The sequence below is a fragment of the Nipponia nippon genome, unplaced genomic scaffold (genome assembly GCF_047370975.1).
Source record: "Nipponia nippon isolate SJK-2023a ecotype South Korea unplaced genomic scaffold, ASM4737097v1 scaffold_6, whole genome shotgun sequence".
Taxonomy (NCBI): domain Eukaryota; kingdom Metazoa; phylum Chordata; class Aves; order Pelecaniformes; family Threskiornithidae; genus Nipponia; species Nipponia nippon.
This window is the reverse complement of record NW_028262380.1, coordinates 662,150-682,607: the sequence shown is the minus strand read 5'-3', so window position 1 is coordinate 682,607 and position 20,458 is coordinate 662,150. Positions and strand designations below refer to the sequence as shown.

General features: G+C 66.8%; 1 protein-coding gene across 1 annotated transcript; it reads left to right on the top strand.

The window, feature by feature from the left end:
• The first annotated feature begins 4,439 nt into the window (after positions 1-4,439).
• On the top strand, positions 4,440-20,454 carry HSPA12B (heat shock protein family A (Hsp70) member 12B). The gene is made up of 13 exons (XM_087737336.1): positions 4,440-4,692; positions 7,682-7,743; positions 10,731-10,831; positions 12,195-12,319; positions 12,717-12,903; positions 13,261-13,365; positions 13,535-13,651; positions 14,167-14,338; positions 16,402-16,488; positions 16,829-16,933; positions 18,227-18,485; positions 18,644-18,747; positions 18,899-20,454. The coding sequence occupies exons 2-13, from the start codon at positions 7,701-7,703 to the stop codon at positions 19,540-19,542; spliced, it is 2,049 nt and encodes a 682-aa protein (XP_087593462.1). The 5' UTR covers positions 4,440-4,692; positions 7,682-7,700; the 3' UTR covers positions 19,543-20,454.
• The last annotated feature ends 4 nt before the right edge of the window (positions 20,455-20,458 follow it).

Below are 20,458 nucleotides of genomic sequence, written 5' to 3'. Positions count from 1 at the left end.
TTAGCAGCTAACACACCGTCCCGACTGGCTAATGCTTTCCAGACGCCTGGCTGGCGGGAACTCGGGGCTGGGACAGGCGGCGTGCGGGTGTAACACACCGCCGCGCGCACAGCCGCGGCCCCGCAGCAGCTGGGCTCCTCGTGCATCCTCCTCCTCCGTCTCCTCCATCGCGGCAGGGACCCCAGCGCTGGGACGAGGACCCGGGGGTCCGGCTGGGTGGGCAGGCGGGACCCCGCTGGGCGTCGGGCCTCGGCTGTGCCGGCGGCCAGGGCTGGCCAGGGGAAGGGGAGAGGCCGGGAAGGAAGCTGGCATGGCGGCAGGCGGGGGGACAATGCCGGGCCTGGGGAGATGAAAGGTCCGGTGAGCACCGCGAAGGCGCTGTGCCCTGCCGCCATTTCCTGGGGAAGTCGGGGCCGCGTGTGCACATGCGTGTGCATATGCACACGCGTGTGCAGGGCATGTTTGGCAGGAAAGGGCGGTTGTGCAAGGCTGCAGTTTGCTTTGTGTGCGTGTGTGTGTGCACAAGCACGTATGTGTGCACGAGCAGGAGCGCGTGTGTGGCCGCCCCTCTCCCAGCACCAGCCCCGTGGCGGGGCGCCGGGTGGATCACGGCCGGGGGGGTCATGGCCAGACCCCACGGATCACAGCCGGAGGGGGGGCAGCCCCCCATCATTTCCTTCAGACCAAGCAGCCGGGGCCTGCGGGGCTCCCGGTGTCCTCGGGGGGGGCGGACGGGACATCACCACTTTGGGACCAGACCCAGCAGCCAGGCAGGGTGACGGCACGTTGGCTGGTGGCTGTCTGGTCAGCCAGCCAAATACCGGCGCCGCAAGCCGGCTCGTCCCCACCTGCACCCCAAGCCCCGCTCAGCAGCCCCTATGGCCCGCGGCGGGCAGGGAGGGGTGTCTGGGGGCAGCCGCAGGCAGCTTTGTGGGGCTCAGCTGGTGAGAGCCAGGTTTCTGCACACCATGCCCAGCGCAGCCCTCCCTGAAACCTCTGGCAATGGGGAAATTGAGGCACGGGCTGTTTGGTGACAGCTGTTTGCTGACAGCCTGTCCCGAACCATGTGCACAATGACCACAGATGGCCCCTGCGCTCCGGTGCTTTCCATCTCCCCGTGGTTTCCGTGGGAAGCTGCAGCGGGGGCCGTCAGCCTTGGCACGGTCCAAGCATGTGGTGAGATGGGGCACGGGGGCACGCCGGCCAGGGCAGGACCGCAGAGGGACCCAACACAGCCCAAGAGGGCTGCAGGACTGCAGGGAATGGCGGGTGGGACGGCCAAAAACAGGAAAATTCATAAATTGGCTGGTACCCACCCCGCCTGGCCGTCACCCCCACGGCCTCCTGCTCTGCCCTTGGCTGTGCTGTGAGAAGGAAGCCAGCCGGCCCTTCCCAGGCGGGGTCTGCCCCCTCCCTGCTCCCGGTGTGCCAGCGCGGAGACGGGGGAGCCGCGGGCGGCAGCACCCCTTTCCCGTGAGATCCCCTTGGCATCAAGGTCGTGCCGACCTTGGTCTGGTTCGCGGCACCTTCCTTCGCCCCCGTTTGCACTGGCCCCACCGCCTGCCTCTCCATCCTGCTCCCCCAGCCCCACGCAGGGACCCCTGGCGATGGGAGGGGATGACGATGACGATGATGATGATGAAGGTTGCCCTCCTCACGCTGCAGGTCCTGGCACAGGAAGGACCAGCTCTCTGTTTTGCTCATCCCGGGAGCAAACTGGGTGAACTGGGCAGGAGGGGACAGGCCGCCTGCGCACCGGGGAGGGGGCACCGGTGCCGGCCCCGGGAGCAGCTCGGGGTGCCGGTGTGGGGACGCACCAGCCTGGCCCCGGCTTTGTTTCCCCCCCGGCAGAGCCCAGGCTTTGCGTCCTGGCCAGGCTCCGGCGCTCGCTTCCCAGCTCCGGTTCCCCGTTCTCCTCCCGGGCTTCCTGCCGCACCGAGGCATTTCCATGGGCCTTGCCTCAATTACCGGAAAGCGCTACCTCATCTCTTGACCAGGCGCCAGGGACGAAAACACAGGCGTAGCCCCCTCCGCCCCGCTCTTCCCCTCCTCCTCCTCTCCCTCCAGAAGCAACCCCGGCTCCGGGGCAGCGATGCAGGGCACGGTGCCGGGGGGGGGGCTGAGACCTCCCTGCTGCTGCCACCCAGCCCGTCACCTCGACCCCCACCAGCCCCAGTACAGCCCCAGTACAGCACTGGTACAGCCCCAGAACAGCTGGGCACCTGCTGCCCTTCATGCCCTGGAAAGCGGCTTTCTCTCTCCAGCCGGTGCAGGAACCAGGGTGCAACATGTGCATGCATGCATGTGCATGCGTGTGCGTGCGTTACGTGCCCATGTACGTGTGCACGCACAGCCTGCTCGGGAACCCACGGCGACCAGCCCTAGCTCTGCTTTGCCCAGCTCCTGCCTGACCTGCCTGCAGGAGCTGCCTGCTCAACCCCCTCCCATCCCAGCACACATCCAGGCACCTTCTAGGCTCTTCCCAGTTCCCAAACTGGGACCAGTGACTCAGACACTGCTACAGCAAGGGAAGGAGGGGAGGGTGCAGGCAGCAACAGGCAGATAAGCGTGTGTGCGTGCGGGCAGGAGGGATGCACAGGTATAGCGAGTCAGGAGATGGATAGATGCGCGTGTGCATCGATAGGTGCGCGGGGGGACGGACAGACAACCAGCACATCAGGGGCACGCCGGCCCTTTTCCACATCCATGAGGCAGAGTCCCTGAACACCCTCCCAGGCTACAGCCCAGGGAGGCAAGTGCGGAGCGTGGCCCTCAGGCTGCACTCGCCCTCCGGGGCCCATCACCGGGGTGTCTGGGCTGCCCAGCCCAGGGAGAAGAGCAAAGGCCCAGCAGCTTTGCCTCCACTTCAGAGACCTGAGCCCCCGGGAGGGACTCGGGCTCCGCACAGAGGGCTCAGCTCCTCGCCGCCGCGTCAGCATTCGCCCTCCTGCCCTCGTCAATGTTTGGTGGCCCCTGGCACAGCAGGCGCTGGCACAGGACGGCGCTGCTGCGGTGGCCCCTCTGCTCCTGCCCGCGTGTGCCCCATTGGTCACCGCCGCTCACCCGGCACGTCCCGCCCCGGGCCACCGCGTCCCCGGACAATGCCCGTTCCCAGCCGCAGGGCTTTCCATGCCCGGCCTGTGCTGGCATCCCGCTGGCAGGCGGTCCTGCCGCGGTCCTGCCTCCCGGCTGGGCCCCCGCAGTTCGTGCCCCCCAGGGACTGTCCCAGCGACGATACCAAGGTTTCTCCTGGTGTGGCTCCAGCAGCACGGAGCCTCCGCTCCCCGTGGCAGTTTAGGACCTGCTAGACAATCCCTTTGGGATCCAATTTACGTGTACCATGCTAATTTTATGTACCTTCATTTTATATATCTTTGCAGGTTTTTAATAAGAGCACCCCTCCAGCCTGCAGCGATCTGCAGGTCAGGGGCTTCTTGATCTCGAGGCATGATCCCAATGATCCCCATGATCTCAATGATCTCAGTTATCTCAGTGATCCCAATAATCCCAATAATCTCAATGATCTCAATGATCCCAATGATCTCAGTGATCCCAATGACCTCAATGATCTGAATTATCTCACTGATCCCAATAATCTCAATGATCCCAATGATCTCAATGATCTGAATTACCTCACTGATCCCAATAATCCCAATGACCTCAATGATCTGAATTATCTCAATGATCCCAATAATCTCAATGATCCCAGTGATCTCAGCGATTTCACTGGTCTCAATTATCTCAATGATCCCAATGATCCCAATTATCTCACCGATCCCAATTATCTCAATGATCTCAGTGATCTGCCTGTGCTTTTGAGTCCTCCACGGACGGTTTCTTCTCGGCACGGAGACCTTTGGGAGCCGCGGGGCAGAGCCTTCGCCTGCCTCCTGCTCTCGGGACCCCCGGCTCTGCTCCCCCGGCACAGCGCAAGCCAGGGACCCCGTCGGGAGAGCGGCACGGCTTGGGGGGGCTGCAGGGCTGGGAGAAACGGAGCTCTGAAGTCAGGAGGTGGCTGGATGTCTGGAGAGATGGACAGACAGGCAGGACAGACAGATAGGCAGGGAGCCAGCGGCAGGTTAAGACAGGCACAGAGAGCCATGGGGCTGCATCTGGTGCAGGATTAAGAGAGTGACAAAAACTGGGAGAGAAACATACGTGGGGATGGAGAAAAGACAAATTAACGGGGTGACAGCGCCGGCAGAGGTGGAGGGCTGTCGGTGCCTCTCCCCCTGGCATCCCCGTCCCCGGCTGTTTTGGGAGCCTCGTCCCCCTTGGGTGCCCGTTCCCCCTTGGCAGCCCGTGGTCCCTCGACTCGGGGAGGCTGCGGCGAGCCCCGGGCTGAGTGGGGAGTTTAGGTTTCATTCCCGGCGGCGCTGGCCCTGCCTCCTCCTCCCGCTCCCACATCTGCAGCTGGAATTGCAATTTGAGGCGCTGGCTGGGCCGGGCGCCGGCCGGGAGTGGGAGTGGGAGGAAGGCGCTCGGGGAAGGCAGAGGAAGCCGGAGAGCAGGGGGCTGCGCGGCGGGGCCGGCTGCGCGGGCAGGCCGGGGCCGGAGCCGCTGGGCATCGCCGGCAGCCGCGGGCAGGAGGGCATCGCCGTTGGCGGTGGGAGCCAGCACCTGGCCAGCACAGCTGGAGCGAGAAGGCGGTGGCTGGACCGAGGGGTCCCCACCTTGTCCCCCCTCCCAGAGGTAAGTGGCCATGGGGCTTTGTGGGAGCTGGGGACCAGCAGAGGCACTGCCCGAGGCACGGAGACAGCAGGGACCCAGCATTGCCCGGCTCTTCCCCTTGCCAGGGTGAGGGTGTCACCTCCCCAGCCGTCTGGGACATCTGGGGTCTCTCCCCAGTTTGGGGGCACTGGTGAGCGAGCACACTGGCATTGGGGGATGAGGGGTGTCGGGACTCCGGGGGCCTCTCCCCAGCGCTGATACAGGCTGCGGGCATGGCTGGGAGAGGGGACTGCTGCGCTGAACGCCTCCTGTGCCTCCGTGGACCCCGTCCCCTGCGCACCCCGTCCTGGGGAATACTGCCGCGACCGGTGGGGATACCCCCACGAACCACAGGGACAGCGCCATGACGTGCCAGCACCGCGCAGGGGCTGCAAATGTCATGGCAGCCCCGCGCCGGGGCAAGCCATGCCGGGGACATCCCACTGGCTCCTGTGTCCCGGCCACGGCCGAGCGATGGCAGCAGGAAGGGGAGGGCTCCCACAATGGCCATGGAAAGCCAACAGCTTTGCCCGGAGGATCCGGGGGCTCCCCAGCCCCCCAGATGTGCTCCCTCCCGGCACAAGAGGCTTGTGGGGACGAACACCTCCTCCTGCTCCCGCACATCTGGAGCCCAGCCCTGCAGCTGCCCCGAGCCCCCCCCGAAGCTGGGGGCACTGCGGGGGCACCGTGCCCAGCGACACCGGTGGCCCCATGCCACGCTCGGCGAGGCCGTGCCCAGGCCCCGGTGTCCTGCCTGTCCGCCTGCGCCTCTCGGCTGCCCTGAAGCCGTCCCAAACTTGTTTCCTTTCCCCGTTTCCGTGAGCCCCTGCAGAGGCGGAAATGGTGGAAAGTCCTCAAAAACGCTGCTCCTGCACAAGCTGCCCGAGCCAGCGCCGGGAGCCGCCGGGACCCTCTCCCTGGCAGGGCCCCCCAGAGCCAGGGGCTTCAGCCCATGTCCCTGGAAGGGGCCGCAGGCGCAGGCAGCTTCGTGTGCAGGCGGAGCGATCACTGCCCGGGATCTGCATGGGGACAGCGCTGGAGGACACAGGGGATCTGCATGGCTGCGCTCGCCGCAGGCGTGTGCCCGGCTGGCACGCATGTGCATGGGCAGGGAGGGATCCACTTGTGCCCACCGGCTGGGATTGCTGGGCTCGCTGGGTACCCCAAAGCCTCGCCAGCGCCCGGCCAGCACGGGGCGCAGAGGCCGGGTCTCCAGCACTGCACAAGGAGAGGCACGGCCGGACGAAACCCCTCGGGGGGCTGGAGGACACCTCGACCCCTTGGTGTGCTGCCCTGAGCTGCCAGGGTGGGCTGAGCCCACCCACCTTCCTCGCCAGGACCCCAGACAGGGGCTTGGCAGCTTGGGGACGAAGGTGGCCATCAGCCAACCCCTCTGGCGAGACCTGCTGTCAGTTTGGCTTGCTGAGCTGGAGGATTTCAGCCACCCGGAGCCTGAGGGTCTGCACAGGCTCCGGACCGACTGCCCAGACCATCCCACGGCCATGGAGGGCAGGGAATGAAACCGTTGAGCCACCAGAGCCTGGGGCCTCGCTGCTGCTGCCTGCTCCATGCACCAGCGGGATGCAGGCAGCCTCCCGCGGGACCTCAGACCCCGGGGACATGGAGGACGTCCCTGCACAGCCCCGTCAGGCTGGGCTCCGCGGTGGCAGAGCCGGGGTTACCCCCGACCTGGCCCCAGAGCAGCACGAGGCATGTCTGACCTGCAGATGGGACAAACGGACACCAAAAATGCAAGCTAAGCCCTGGGCAGAGCTTCTGCCGGAGGAGACACAAATTCCCAGCGTTGGAGGGGCGATGCCCTGAGCACGTCCTTGCAGGGCACCCTCCCAACATCATGGAAAGCCCAGATTTGGTGGAGAGGCCCCTCTGACAGCCTCAGCCTGCCAGATCCCCCCCGTGCCCTCCCGGGACCACCAGCACCACCTTCCCCACTGCGGTTTGACCCGCAGCCTGCATCGGCCACAGCTCCTCCTCGCTCAGCCCCTCGCTGCCGCCTCCGCCAGGGTGGCCGGAGCAGAAGCCCCCCTGCTCCAGGGAAAGGCTCACCACCTGCCTTTTTTAGCACAAGCCTTTTTCTCGGGAGGCTGCCGAGAGCAGGATCTGGCCGGCAGCGCGTGGGTGGGTTTGGCTTGGAGCAAAGCCTCCCCCCGATGAGCTAAGCCTTGTCCTGAGCCTGCGGCTCCGCGGGATGAAAGCAGCCGGTGCAGGGCAGGCAGTCTCGGAGGCGATGGGATGCTCTCGCATCAGGCAGAGAGCCAGGAGCCAGTTTCTTAGCCGGGGAAGCAGTTTTGGAGCTGGTCAACACTGGGTCACAACCCCTAGGACGGGCAGGGACGCTTTCGGCCGTTCCCGCTCCTGCGAGCATGGCCACCATGCTGCAGGGAGCCTGGCCCTGGGCAGCGACTGCTTCAATTAAGAAAATAACTTTAAGGATCGCTTGCCCTCAGTTTCTTTCTTTGGTCAAGCCTAAAAATCTGCAGCGCGGACCCCACGCTGGTGGAACGGTGCTTTGCACACATCTGTATCACGCACATCTGTCTGACCCGCTTAATGAAAGGAACCCGCTTCCCCCGCTCCCGCAGCGGCCGCGCCAGAGCCTGGCCAGTGCCGATGGGGTGCGCACCGAACCGGGACAGCCCCCCGCCACGGGCAGGCAGAGCCCCCACCCTCCGGCACCCTATTGCAACCTGAACCCCCAGGTTTTGGGGTCTCCCACCTGCAGCCCCTGCTCCTGCGGGGTCCCAGGGGCTGCAGGGTGACAGCCAGCCCTCTGCCTGCTGGGTCTCCGAGGGGGGATTGAGCCTGGGCTCGCCCAGGAACGCTCAGGGGGTAAGGGGAGCCCATGGGCACCCCAGCCCACAGCACGCTGTGCACCCCGATGCCGAGGGGGCAGCCAGCGCTGCCGGGCACACAGACACTCGTCCCATCATCCCTCCTCCTTCTCTTGCAGGCAGGAAGGCGAGGCCACCATGGCGACGCTCCTGGAGCCCGGGGTGCAGGGTCACAGGATGGGTAAGGAGGGTGCCTGGCGGGGACGGCAGTGGGTGGAGGGGCTCCTGTCCCATCCCCGTCCCCCCACCGGCAGAGACAAGCTCTCTGCAAGCGTGACGCTTCAGGCCCCTCTCCCTTTGCCTCCCCGCACACCCAGGCGTCCCCCACTGCTCCCCCAGCCCTCCGTCCCCTCCACAGCCATCCTCCCGCCGGAGCCCCCCACGCTGCCTCCGCGCTGGGGTAACCAGAACCAGCTGCGGCCAGGAAACCTGACCTGGCGAACGCAAGCCGGGGAGCAGCCGGAGCAAAGAGGCGACTGCAAGAATTAACCCCCTGCGGAGTCCCCCCAGATCACTAGGAGCCCGGTGCCCACACGCTGGTGGATGCCAGCTCTGGACCCGCGAGAAAGATCCTTCACGCACACAGAGCCCCAGGGTCGAAGCCCGGCTGAGCTGCCAGCTCCCTGCCCAGCCCAGGCGATGCTTTCCCCCACGGCCGGGGGACACCGGCCTCCCCCCGCTGCGCGGCTCTGCCGGCACGCAGAGACACCCGGAGGGACGTTCCTCTTTGTCGGGGATCAAATATTCATGGCACAGACATGCGATACAGCGAAAGGCACTTACAGAGCAGGTGTGAAGGGACCGGAGCTGCGTTGCGGCAGGGAGCAGCCGAGCCCGGCGGCACAGCTCCCGGGGGGCACGCGGCACTGCGGTGCTGAGCCTGGGGCGAGCGACGTGCCGGCGGCTCAGCTTTTGGCCAGCCAAGGAGACGAAGCAGCGGGGAGCGGCCAGGACCCCCGCTGCTGGGACAGGGGGGGTGCCCGCACGCCTGAGCCCGGCCCCCGCCCTACGGCTGCTGCTGTTGGGGGTCCCGGAGCACCCCGCTGCGGGCTCTGGGGCTCCCAAGCTGCCAGAGGGATTCAGGGAGCTGCCCCTTGGGCATCCTAGTGCCAACCGGTCACAGTGGGAGCTGGGGTGGATTTGCCTGGACAGGGACACCAGCTGCCGGCATGCTCTGGCAGAGGTGAGCCCGAGTTTTATGCTTCTCTGAGGAAAGATCGAGGAGCCTCCTCCGGCCCCAAGCCCCTCCAGAGTCCAGCTGGGAGTGGGTGGCTGCTTATCCCTGCTCCTGCGGTCCAGATCCCGGCACGGAGCCTCCTGGCCAGGGAGGCAAGCCCAAAGCGTGGGTCCCGGCAGAGCCCTTGGGGTGGACAGTCCCTCAGCCTCCCCAGTGTCACCGCCTGGACCCCACATCCCACTCCCAGCATGGCCAGAGCCGGGGCCGGCCAAGCCCCTTGGGAAAGGCAGCCCCGCTCCATCGACTGCACCAGCCCCTTCCCGGCTGCCCCCCGCCAACAGCTGGAGCCCATCTACCGGCTCCTGCTTTCACAGGGCGGACGATTAATCCCCTCTGCTAATTGGAGCCATGTGGCAAGAGGAGCGCAGGCAGCAGGCAGCCCCCGCCGCGGGCACACGGGACAGCCCCGGGGCTCACCCCGTCCCGGCACTGGCTGGGCTGGGGGCCAGGCGTCCCACCGGGGCTTCCGCAGCAGCCCCAGCCCCGGCTGACACACCGGGATTGACGGGGATCCCCGGGACAAGGCTTCTGCTGCTGGAGGAGCTGGTGGGGGTCACCCGAGGTGACGCAGAGCTGGCTGGCCTCTCGAGCAGGAGGAAAGCCCCATCGGGCCAGGCGCCGCAAAGCAAGGGTGACCATGCAGCGGCTGCACCGCGGTGCCTGTCCCCGTGTCTCACTGCAGTGCGAGACAGCACGAGCCTCCCTCCGCTCCCCACGCCGGCTAAACCTCGCGTTATCGCCGGCTCACGCAGGAGTCACCACGTCTCCGCCAAACTGGGCTGTTCTGGAGCGTGGCCGCGGGTCCAAGCCGGGCACGTGTCCCCTCCCCGAGGGCCCGGCTCTCCCTGGCCTCGTGCTGCAGACCCTTGCTCTGCCCCAGCAGCTCACCAGCGTCTCTTTCCCAAGTTTTCCCCCCTTTCCCGCTGGATACAAGCGTTTCAGCTGCTTGCCCAGAGCAGCGCCTGGCATCCTTTGCAGTCATCCCTGCCAGCCGTCACCAGGCTGAACTCGCGGGTATTTGTGTGATGATGGCTGTCTTGATGTAAAAATAGGCAGCTCCGGAGAACCACCGCGTCCCTTACTGCTACAAGCACGTCATGGCTTCTTAGTCCTGACTCTTCTGTCGTCAGCTGCAAGGAATTAGACCCGGCTGCTCCTTTGCCAGTCGAAGGCCACTGCTCTTCCACTTCTCTGGTCCCCTTCAGACGGGCAAGGCAGGACCCATCCCCTCGGATTGCTCGGCTCCAGGGGAAGTGTCTCCATCTGCAGCCACCACCACGGGTCTCTGTAGAGTCAACGGGGAGAAACTGGGCTTGCAGCTTCACCTGGCTTACTTTAGACACTGGCTTCGGGATGGGACAACTCTTCCTCTGCGTGCCGGTTCCTCTCCGGTGATGGAGAAGACCTTGAGCCCGTGTCTCATCACCAAAGCCTGCCCACACCAGCGAGCTGAACCCCTCCCTGAAACACCACGACCAACTCACCCTGCCCCATCTTCTTGCTGAGCAAGAGCTGACGCCCCGCAGGAGAAGGTCCCTGGGTCCTGCGGCCCTTCTCGGACCGCTGTCCCCCTCCTCTGCCTGAGCCCTGTGCCTGGAGGGAGGGACCCCTGTGAGCTCACCAGTGCTGACACCAGGTGCAATTGCTACCTGCACCTCCTTATAACACCTCCCAGGGGTTCCTCATTTGCTAATTTAATCAGTGCTGATTAGATCCTTCCTTACACATGGTTGAAAAAGGTGTGGGAAGCTCCCCAAGCCCCGAATTACCTTATGCGGAGCCCACCGGGAGCAGCCCCTGCCGCGACTCTGACCCCTCTGCTCCCGCACCGGCTGCGTCTTCCTCGGGATGTCACGCGTTGCCCCCACCTTGGGGAAGGGTCTTCAGGAGGGGCCGGGGCCCATCCCAGCCTCACCCTGCTCCGTCCCCAGGTGCCAACGGCGAGCGGTGCCTGACGCCGTCCCCTCCCGGCTCCCCGGGGACACCCCACGACAGCTGCAGCATCGCCCCGCTGACGCCCTCCCAGTCACCGGTAAGGCCGTTGTGGGGTCCCCCGGGGCCGCGGGGGTCCGTCTCCCCGGCATTGCCCCCTCTGATCCATCCCTGATCAGTGGTCACCCCCCGCCGCCTCCCCTCCCAGTCCGGTTGCCATCCCTACCGCACACCCCGGTATCAGCCGAAGGATGGGTCAGGCTGTCGCTGGGGCCCAAATCCCCCCTTAGCTGTGGGGTTTATGGGACGGGATTTCTCCAGCGCAGGAGGTTAGCAGGAGGCAGGAGAGGAACCGGAGGAAACACCAGCATAAGTTTAACTCTTTGCAAAGCTCCTGGCCTCAGTTTGCTGATACCGGGGCGTCCCAGGGGACTGCGCGGCGTGGAGGGATGCATGCGGGGAGCGTGCCGGAGCCCGTTCCTCCCCAGTGCTCGCTGTCCTCGCAGATCCCTGAACATGCACATTTCTCAGACAACCACTTCACCCATGCTAATCGCTGGCTTTTTTCGTGGCGAGCTAATGTCTGCGCTTATCAAATCTGGATACGTTTAAAAGTTAATGAGGGCTTTTAGCTTTCCGTGTCTGCCCCACGTGCTAGGAGGCTGCGGCAGGCAAGGGCCCCAGCGCGGGGCGGGGGCACGGGCACGGGGCTCGCCACGTCTTCGTGGCTCCTTCGGCACCGCTGTTCCCTGCCACCTCCGTCCGCCGTCACGGGGGCTGGCCGGGGGCCAGGGGGCCAAGAGACGCAGGACGGGGGCCCAAAGGCAGGGCCAGAAAAGCATCAGCTGTAGGAAGCAGCAGGGGGAACCCCCTGAAGCAGCTGGGCCAGGAAGGTTTTTGGTTGGGTGACCCACGGGGACACTTGGGACAAGCTCCCTTGGACTAATATTGGGAACAGGGAAGGTTTTGGGGAATCGCAGCTAAAATTTGCCAGAGTTCAAGTGTGGAGGGCTCAGCACCACCCCAACCCGGGAAGAAATGGAGACACCCCCCCGCCACCGCCCCAGGCAGCCCTCGTGGGCAGAGGCTGCAAGCACCCATCCCGCTCCGGGGTTGCCCAAACAGTTGGATTCAATGATCTCAGAGGTCTTTTCCAACCTTAATGATTCTATAAATCCCCTTGTCCCATGAGCCTGTCTTTGGGAATTGCCACAGGGACCCCCAGAGCACCCCAGTCCCTCCTCTCGGTGATTTGGAGGTGATTTGGAGCTGTGGAGGAGGAGGAATTGCCCCGTGTTGTCAGCATCACTGCAAAGAAAACCACAGCGACTGCCTGATCCAGGAAAAATTAACTCCTTCACACGTTTTTATTTTGCATACCCCTTTTCCCGAAGCAGCCAGCCCTGCTTCGGCGCTCGCCCCCCAGGCAGAGCCCGTCCCTCACGGCTGCCCTTGCGTTTCAGAGGAGCGAGGCTCGCTCCCAGCAAACCGCCTCCTTCGCCGTGGTGGTGGCCATCGACTTCGGCACCACCTCCAGCGGCTACGCCTTCAGCTTCTCCAGCGACCCCGAGGCCATCCACATGATGAGGTGAGGAGCAGCCAGAGGCCCGAGAGCTGCTCCCAGGCCTCTTAAAGGGTTTTTTGCCCAAAGGGGCTGGAAATCAGCTTGCTGGGAGGCAGGGATGGAGCCGGGCCAGGCAATGAACATCCCCACCGTCACGGGTGAGGGATGCCGCCTGGCAGCGGCGGGTGGATGGAGCCTGCAAAATGGGTCTCGCGCTGGGCGGGAGGATGGGGTGAACGCCTCTTCGTTAGCGCTGTTATAACGACCTGCGTGGGTGCAGAGAGCCCTGCAGGGGTTGCACAGGGGTTAAAGCCTTCCCAGGGACGTTGGTCCCTTCTTTGTCCCTGTAAATAAATGGAACGGGGCAGGACCCATCCTCTGGCCGTGAGGCTCACGGGCTGCTCCCGGCTCCCGTTTGCAGGAAATGGGAAGGAGGGGACCCGGGGGTCGCCAACCAGAAGACCCCCACCAGCCTCCTGCTGACACCGGAGGGCACCTTCCACAGCTTCGGCTACACCGCCAGGGACTACTACCACGACTTGGACCCCGAGGAAGCCCGCGACTGGTTCTACTTCGAGAAGTTTAAGATGAAGATTCACAGCACCAGCGTAAGTCCCTGCTGCCATCCCGACCTCCCCGGGGGACCCGCGGGCAACCTGGCCGGGCTGGATGAGAGCCGAGCTGGCCCCAGGGATTTATCCCGCTTTGCAGAAAGCAAAGAGAAGGGTTCGGCGGGGGGAGCAGAAACATGGGAGGGCTGGAGAGGGGCTACAAGCAAAACCTCTGATCGCCAGCGTCCCGACCGAGCGCACCCAGCTCCCTGTCTGCTGTGCACACACTTCACACGTAGCAATGTTTTAGCCCTTTGCAGGGGGGGGAATTTTTGCTGATGGAGCCGGGATGGGATGCCAGCCACATCCCAGAACCCTGCATGACCTGGTTGCTGTCACTGCTCTTCCCGGCAGGACCTGACCATGAAAACCGAACTAGAAGCTGTCAACGGGAAGAAAATGCAAGCGCTGGAGGTGTTTGCCCACGCGCTCCGCTTCTTCAAGCAGCAGGCCGTGCAGGTAGGGCCCCCCAGCACCCGAGCCGGGTCTCCCCGCACCATCGCACAGCCCTGCTCTCCCTCCCCAAGCAAGTTGTGCGTGCCGTCCTCCCCACGGGTCGCTCCCTCGCCCTTCACCGAGAGCCCCGATGCTCCGGCCGGGGGTTCACCTGCTGCCCCTTGCCCGGCAGGAGCTGAGGGACCAGTGCCCATCCCTGCCGGCGCGGGATGCCATCCGCTGGGTGATCACCGTCCCCGCCATCTGGAAGCAGCCGGCCAAGCAGTTCATGCGGGAGGCTGCCTACAAGGTGAGGGGACCCCGGGGGGCTGTTCTGCGCCGTGACCCTCGCCGGAGGCCGTGCTCTCCGGGGGGCACCTCCTCCCCGCCTCTCCCCGTGGGTGCTGCCCGCATAACGACGGGTCTCTGGCGTGTCCTTGTCGCCCGAGGAATAAGATCTGGCCTCTTGCTGTTGGGCAAGGGTTGTCTTTGAAACCTGGTGTTGGCGAGGTGGGAGGATTTCGGAGCAGGGTGTGCAGCAAGGGGGGGACTGGGGGCGGGGACGTGTGCTCCCCCAGGGATGAGGGGTGCCCCTTGGGTGCTTTGTGCTGCCGTGGGGTCCTGGGGACAGGCAGGAGCTAGCGAGCGGTGCCTGGCGCACAGCCGTAACGCGTAGGACTGCTGTGCAACATATGGTACCTATACAGGCAGAAGCGATGGGCTAAGGCCAGGGATGGGAGAGCCCTGCCAGAGCACGGCGCGGCGAGCAGGGACGCCCCGGTGCACCAGCACCTTCCCGGCCCTGACGCCCCGACCTCCCTGCAGGCCGGGCTGGTGTCCCCGGAGAACCCCGAGCAGCTGCTGATCGCGCTGGAGCCCGAAGCCGCCTCCATTTATTGCAGGAAACTTCGCCTCCACCAACTGATCGACCTGAGCTGCAAACCCCCGGCCAACGGGCTGGCGCCCGACCACCCCATCGACTCCAGCTTTCGGCAGGGTGAGTGGCCGCGGGGGAACGGGAGCTGCCGGACGGGTGCAGGCAGAGGGTCCTGGCAGGGTGGGGGGCTGGAATGGCAGGAGATGGAGCAGGCAGGGATTCAGCCCCGCAAGCCGGGTTTTGAGGGTCCATCAGCGGCCGGGGATGGGGTTTGAGGCAGCCTTGGGGCGCAGCTCAGCCTCAGTGGGGTCCCCGGGCTGAGCACCACGGGCAACCCTGGAGCGGGGTGCCGGGGAGCCGGCCGGAGAGGCGCAGCCCCAGGTACATCCATCCAGGGGCTCTCACACCCCTGCCCCAAGGTCCCGGTCCTGCCCGGGCAGCGGAGGGGCTCGGGGAGCAGCCCTGGCTCCCCAGCAGCCTGGCAGGGAGCTGGTTTGGGTTACGGTCCCGGCACGTGCCTCTCGCTGGGCTCTGGGGACAGAGCAAAACCACGGCCGGCAAAGGAGCGAGGAGCGCAGGGGCCGTTCTTGGGGAGCTGCTGCTGCCTGCAGCCCAGCCCCCACGAGCAGGGGGTGCACAGGCAGCCCCCCGGGGCTCTCCAGCATGGGTGTTTCTCCCCAGAGACCCCCGTGCTCCCTCCTGAGCCCAGCACAGGCACCTTGGCCCCCCTGCCACGGCCCCTTGCTGGGGCACTCACTCCCTCCCCATCCTCCTCCACTCCCGGCTCTTTTCCGCTTTCCCATCCCCTTCCCTATAATTCTCCCTTCTCTGGTACTTTAGCAAATGCGACCAATTCCGGCAAAAGCCGTTTGGGTTTCTGTGCAGCACCGGCGTGCGTCGGGGTGAGCCCGCGGCGGCTGCTCCGCGGCCGTAGAGCGAGGGCAGCGATCCCGCACACCGCTGCAAGGGCAGGGCTGGTCCCACTGCCACAGGGACCCCTGGCCCGCGGCGTCTTCTGGGGATGGGGGAAACTGAGGCAGGGATGAGGGGGCACCGTGCCAAGGCAGCGAGCAGGAGGCAGTGGCCGCTCCCCCCGGGGAGCCCTGCGCCCCCCTTTGCCCCCCGTTCCCTGCTTCCCAAGCCCACACGGCCGGGGCAGGCGATGGCTGCTTTCTCAGGAAGCATCCCAGCTGTGTGTCCCCATGGCCTCTGCCCAGCCCGCCCTTGATCTCTGCCCGCACCACCCCAGCTCCCCGGGCCGCCTCTCCCCTTCCCTTTCCCGGCATTTTCAGCCGGAGCCATTTCTGCTGGCTCAGCTGGAGCCGCCCTGGATTCCTGCCAGCAGCTCCGCTCGGCCTCGGCCACCCCGGCTCCTCGCCTCCCCTCTCCCCCAGCCCGGCCCCTCCGTACGGGCCAAGCCCTCAGGCTTCCCAGTCCCACACTGGCCTCCCTGGTCGATGCCGTAACCCCGGGAATAGGGAGAGGATCCACCAGCTGCTCCGGAGCCGGCCGAGACCCTCGGCTGAGCTGCCTGCAGGGATGCTCCCCCCATGCGTGGGACCCGGGGGTCCCCTCTGCTCCGGCCGCCGAGCCGGGGCTTTACTGGGGCAGAGCCGCGTTGCCCAGCCGGGACCGAGCCCCGGAGCTGGGACCTGCCGGTGCCCGCAGTCCTCGTCTTGCGTTTGGCCGGAGAGCCGGCGTCGCGTCCGGATTCACGGAAGGGTTCGAGCTGCATCCCGGGGCCGAAGCTAACGAAGTTGGTGGGCCGTGTCCATCTCGGCGTGCTGAAAATAGGCCGGGATAACCCCACCTTCTCCAAATATCTCCCTGCCCTTGCGGGCGGCTTTGATGTCCCCTGCCCCACGGGACGGGGGGGGGAGCGGAGGAAACCCCACCCGGGCTGGGGAGAAGAGGGGAAGGGGCGGCATCGCCCCGGGCACCGCGGGCTGGGTGCGGCCAGGTGGGATCCTGCGGGATCCCAGGCAGAGCAGCGGCACGGCTGGACCAGCTCCTCCATGATGGAGCTGGGGCCACACTGGGTGTCCCGGCTGGAGGGGAGCAGGCAACCAGTGCTCCCAGTGCAGCCCCCCACGGCATTCCCTGCCCGCCGGGGGGGATCCCAGGGGTGCTCCTGGCCCCGGTGCCCCACAGCCTGACGGCGGCCCCTCCGCTCTCTCCCGCAGCCCGAGAGCAGCTCCGGCGATCCCGCCACAGCCGCACCTTCCTGGTGGAGTCGGGAGTCGGGGAGCTCTGGTCGGAAATGCAGGCAGGTAGGAGGGGTGACGGGCAGACCCCAGACCCCTGGGAAGGGCTCGCTGTGGGGCATGGGCACAAGCAGGAGCCCCCACGGGTGCTGCCTGGCCCCCGGGGCCATCCTGGGCAAGGGGATGGGGGGCTGGATGGCCCCGCTGTGGTGGAGCCCCCCGGGGAGCCCAAAAAACCCCATATTTTGGTTAAAGCTGCATTTTTCCCTGGGGACAGCGCAGGCCTGCGGCCCAGGGGCCACGTCCCGGCGGCTGCTCCGAGCCCACGGGGTGGGCGTCCCGGGGGCTCAGGCGCGGGGCTGGGGGGGACGTGGGACCCCGACTCGGCCGCTGTCCTTGCCCGCAGGTGACCGCTACATCGTGGCGGACTGCGGCGGCGGCACGGTGGACCTCACCGTGCACCAGATCGAGAAGCCGCAGGGGACGCTGAAGGAGCTGTACAAAGCCTCCGGTGGGCTGCGGCCCCCAGCCCCACCCTGCCCCCCCCGGCGACCCCTTCCCGGGCGGGGGTCCCCTCCCGGGTCCCCTCCCCGGCCCCTGCGGGGGGGGTGGCTGGGGCTGGGGCACCCCCTGGTGTCAGCGGGGCACAGGGCAGGGGCTGGGGGGGACAGGGGGGTGCTGGGCTGGGGGGCAAAGGGGGGCCCTGAGCTGGGGGGCAAAGGGTGGGACTGGGTGCTGGGCCGGGGGCAAAGGGGGGCGCTGGGCTGGGGGGGACAGGGTGGGACTGGGGTGCCGGGCTGGGGGGAGAGGGTGGGACAGGGTGCTGGGTTGGGGGGGAACAGGGTGGGATGGGGTGCTGGGCTGCAGGCGTCAGGGAGACAAGGGTGCTGGGCTGGGGGGGACAGGGTGGGACAGGGGTGCTGGGTTCAAGGGGACAAGGTGGGACGGGGTGCTGGGCGGGGGGGGACAGAGTGGGACAGGGGTGCTGGGCTGGGGGGTGCCAGTTGGACGGGGATGTGGGTGGGAGAGGGTGCAGGGCAGGACAGGGGCACCAGGGCGGCTGCAGGTGGGACAGGGGCAGGGGCCCGGGGCACCCCGGTTTGGGAACACGAAACCCCACCGGTGTCCCTGCGTGCTGCGGATCGCAGTCCCCAGGGCCACCCGGGCACGGGTGACGCAGGGCTGTGGGACGTGTCCGGGGCTGTGGGACGTGTCCTGGCCCATGGCCACGGGCTTCCCCCCCTGCTCCCGGGGGGCACGCGAAGCCCCCGGCCTCAGCCCATCCCGGGCGTGAGATTTTGGGACGTGATGGTCGTGCACCCCCAGACGAACGGTGGCTCGTGGGTGACGGCCACCAGCCCGGGCTTCCCTACAGAGCTGGGCACGGGGCTGGAAAGCCCTGGTACTGCCCGGCAGAGCCACGCCAGGGAGGGAGGCACCGAGACCCCGAGCATCACCCAGGGACCCCTGACAGGGTCCCCTCTGGTCCAGGGGACCGCTGTCTCCGCAGCCACGCTGCCTGCCCTCTCCCTGCTCCTGGGGGACGTTTCCATGCCCCCCACCACTGCAGGACCCGTCCCTGTCCCCTGGTCCAGCCCTGGGCAGGGGGCTCCCCTCCGTGTCCCCCCCACCCTGATCCCCCACAGCAGGGCCGCGGTGGGGCTGGGGGCTGCGGTCTCGCACAGAAGCCACCCCAGGCTTTGCTGGGTGACGCTGGGGGGGTCTGGGCACACGGTGATGGGGAGCACGGGGACGTGCGTGCCGTGGGGACGCTGCCTGACCCGGGCCCCCCCCTGCTCCCCAGGGGGTCCCTACGGGGCCGTGGGGGTGGACCTGGCCTTCGAGAAGCTGCTGTGCCACATTTTCGGGGAGGATTTCATCGCCACCTTCAAGGCCAAGCGCCCCGCCGCCTGGGTGGACCTGACCATCGCCTTCGAGGCTCGCAAGCGGGCGGCAGCCCCCTCCCGCGCCAGCCCCCTCAACATCTCCCTGCCCTTCTCCTTCATCGACTTCTACCGCAAGCACCGGGGCCAGAACGTGGAGACGGCCCTCAAGAAGAGCAAGTGAGACCCCGGCTGCGGGCAAACGGCAGGGCTGGGGGACCGTGGCCCCCGAGGGACCTGAACTGGGGAGGGGGAGAGGGCACAGGTGGGTGGGGTGCTCTGCTGCTGGGGTCCCCGGGGCAGGGGGAGCCAGCCCTGGATCCTCTCTCCCTCCCCAGCGTCAACTTTGTGAAGTGGTCGTCCCAGGGGATGCTGCGGATGTCCTCGGAGGCCATGAGCGAGCTCTTCCAGCCCACCATCAGCCAGATCATCAAACACATCGGTAGGTCCCGGTGGGGGGGGCCCCCCTCCCCTGGCACCCTGCGGCGGCACCCCGAACCGTGCCCAGCACCCGTCCCCGCCGGGGCGGGGGTGGAGGGCCGCGGGCAGCCCCCAGCCCCCAGCCCTGCCCCACGCCTCCCCTCCCTCCCCAGGCGACCTCCTGAAGAAGCCGGAGGTCCAAGGCATCAAGTTCCTCTTCCTGGTGGGGGGCTTCGCCGAGTCGGCCATGCTGCAGCGCGCCGTCCAGGCGGCCTTCGGCTCCGCCTGCCGTGTCATCATCCCCCAAGACGTGGGGCTGACCATCCTCAAAGGGGCCGTGCTCTTCGGCCTCGACCCCACCATCGTCCGCGTCCGCCGCTCCCCCCTGACCTACGGCGTGGGGGTGCTCAACAAATTCGTGGAGGGGAAGCACCCGCGGGAGAAGCTGTTGGTGAAGGAGGGCAAGAACTGGTGCACCGACATCTTTGAGAAGTTCGTCTCTGTCGATCAGTCCGTGGCGCTGGGGGAGGTGGTCCAGCGCAGCTACTGCCCGGCCCGGCCGGGCCAGCGCAAGACCATCATCAACATCTACTGCTGCGCCACTGACGACGTGATCTACATCACCGACCCCGGTGTGCGCAAGTGCGGCACCATCAGCCTGGAGCTGGACGCCCTGGGCGATGCCGGCGGCCCGGCCCGCGGCCGCCGCGAGATCCGCGCCAGCATGCAGTTCGGGGACACGGAGATCAAGGTCACCGCCATGGACATCCGCACTGCCAAGACGGTCCGAGCCACCATCGATTTCCTCTCCAACTGAGCTGTGAGGGGAGGGACGGGGACCCCGGGGACCTGCCGCCTGCTCCGGACCCCCGCCAGCACCCGCTTTGGGCCGCGGCCCCACGGGACCCCACGGGCGCAAGGAGCTGGGCAGAGGGAACGAGCGGCTCGCCGCCCCCGCCGAGCTGCGCAGCTGCCACCGGACCCCGCTGCAACCGTGCCGGTGGCTCCCCCTTCCCATGGGACACCCCAAAGATGCCCCCCGCGTCTCCCACAGAAATGGGTCGGGGGCCGGCCAGCGGAAAGGGGGACAGCACCCCCGGCATCGCTGAGCGGGACGGGGCCGCGGGCTGCCCCCCCAAGTGCAGGCATGGCCGCTGCCGGCGCCCACAGCACCCCCAGCTCCCGAGAACACTGCACAACCTCTCTGTAACCCCCAAATTTCTATTTTTTACATATATAGCGCACGTTGCCCTCGCAGCTGGCGTCCCCCGAGCGGCAGAGCTTGATGTGGCCAGCGCAGCCCGGCGAGGACGGGGACGGTGGCACCGGAGGAGGGGGACAGCAGCCTCCCCCCCCCCCGGACCCCTTTTAACTGGGGCTCGGGGCCGCTTGCAGCACGGAGCCCCTCACCCCGAAGGGCCCAGGCGCGTTTACCGTGCCCGCGGGACACACAAGTAAATGGACGGGGACCCCCCCCCGTGCCGGCCTTGGGAGCCTCCGAAATGGCAGAGCGCTGCAGGGAAGGGCTGGCCTCGTACCCCGTGTCCCCTGTGGCCCCCGGGGCGTCCCCGTGTCCCCCCCACCCCCTGGGTTTTAATCAGCTTGCAGCCGGCAGCTACAACACTCCTGGGGGTTAATGGGGGCAAACTGAGCTCCAGCATCTTCTCAGCTGAAGTTTGTTATTTACCTCTATAGATTTTTGTACTTAAGAAAACCCCACACATACACACAGG

What these genes read in the sequence shown, in the direction of transcription:
- HSPA12B (XM_087737336.1), top strand. Translation starts at nt 7,701, where the DNA reads ATGGCGACGCTCCTGGAGCCCGGGGTGCAGGGTCACAGGATGG. An exon ending in TCAAGCAGCAGGCCGTGCAG is followed by an intron (nt 13,366 to 13,534) that starts GTAGGGCCCCCC and finishes CTTGCCCGGCAG; the next exon opens with GAGCTGAGGGACCAGTGCCC. An exon ending in TGCGGGAGGCTGCCTACAAG is followed by an intron (nt 13,652 to 14,166) that starts GTGAGGGGACCC and finishes ACCTCCCTGCAG; the next exon opens with GCCGGGCTGGTGTCCCCGGA.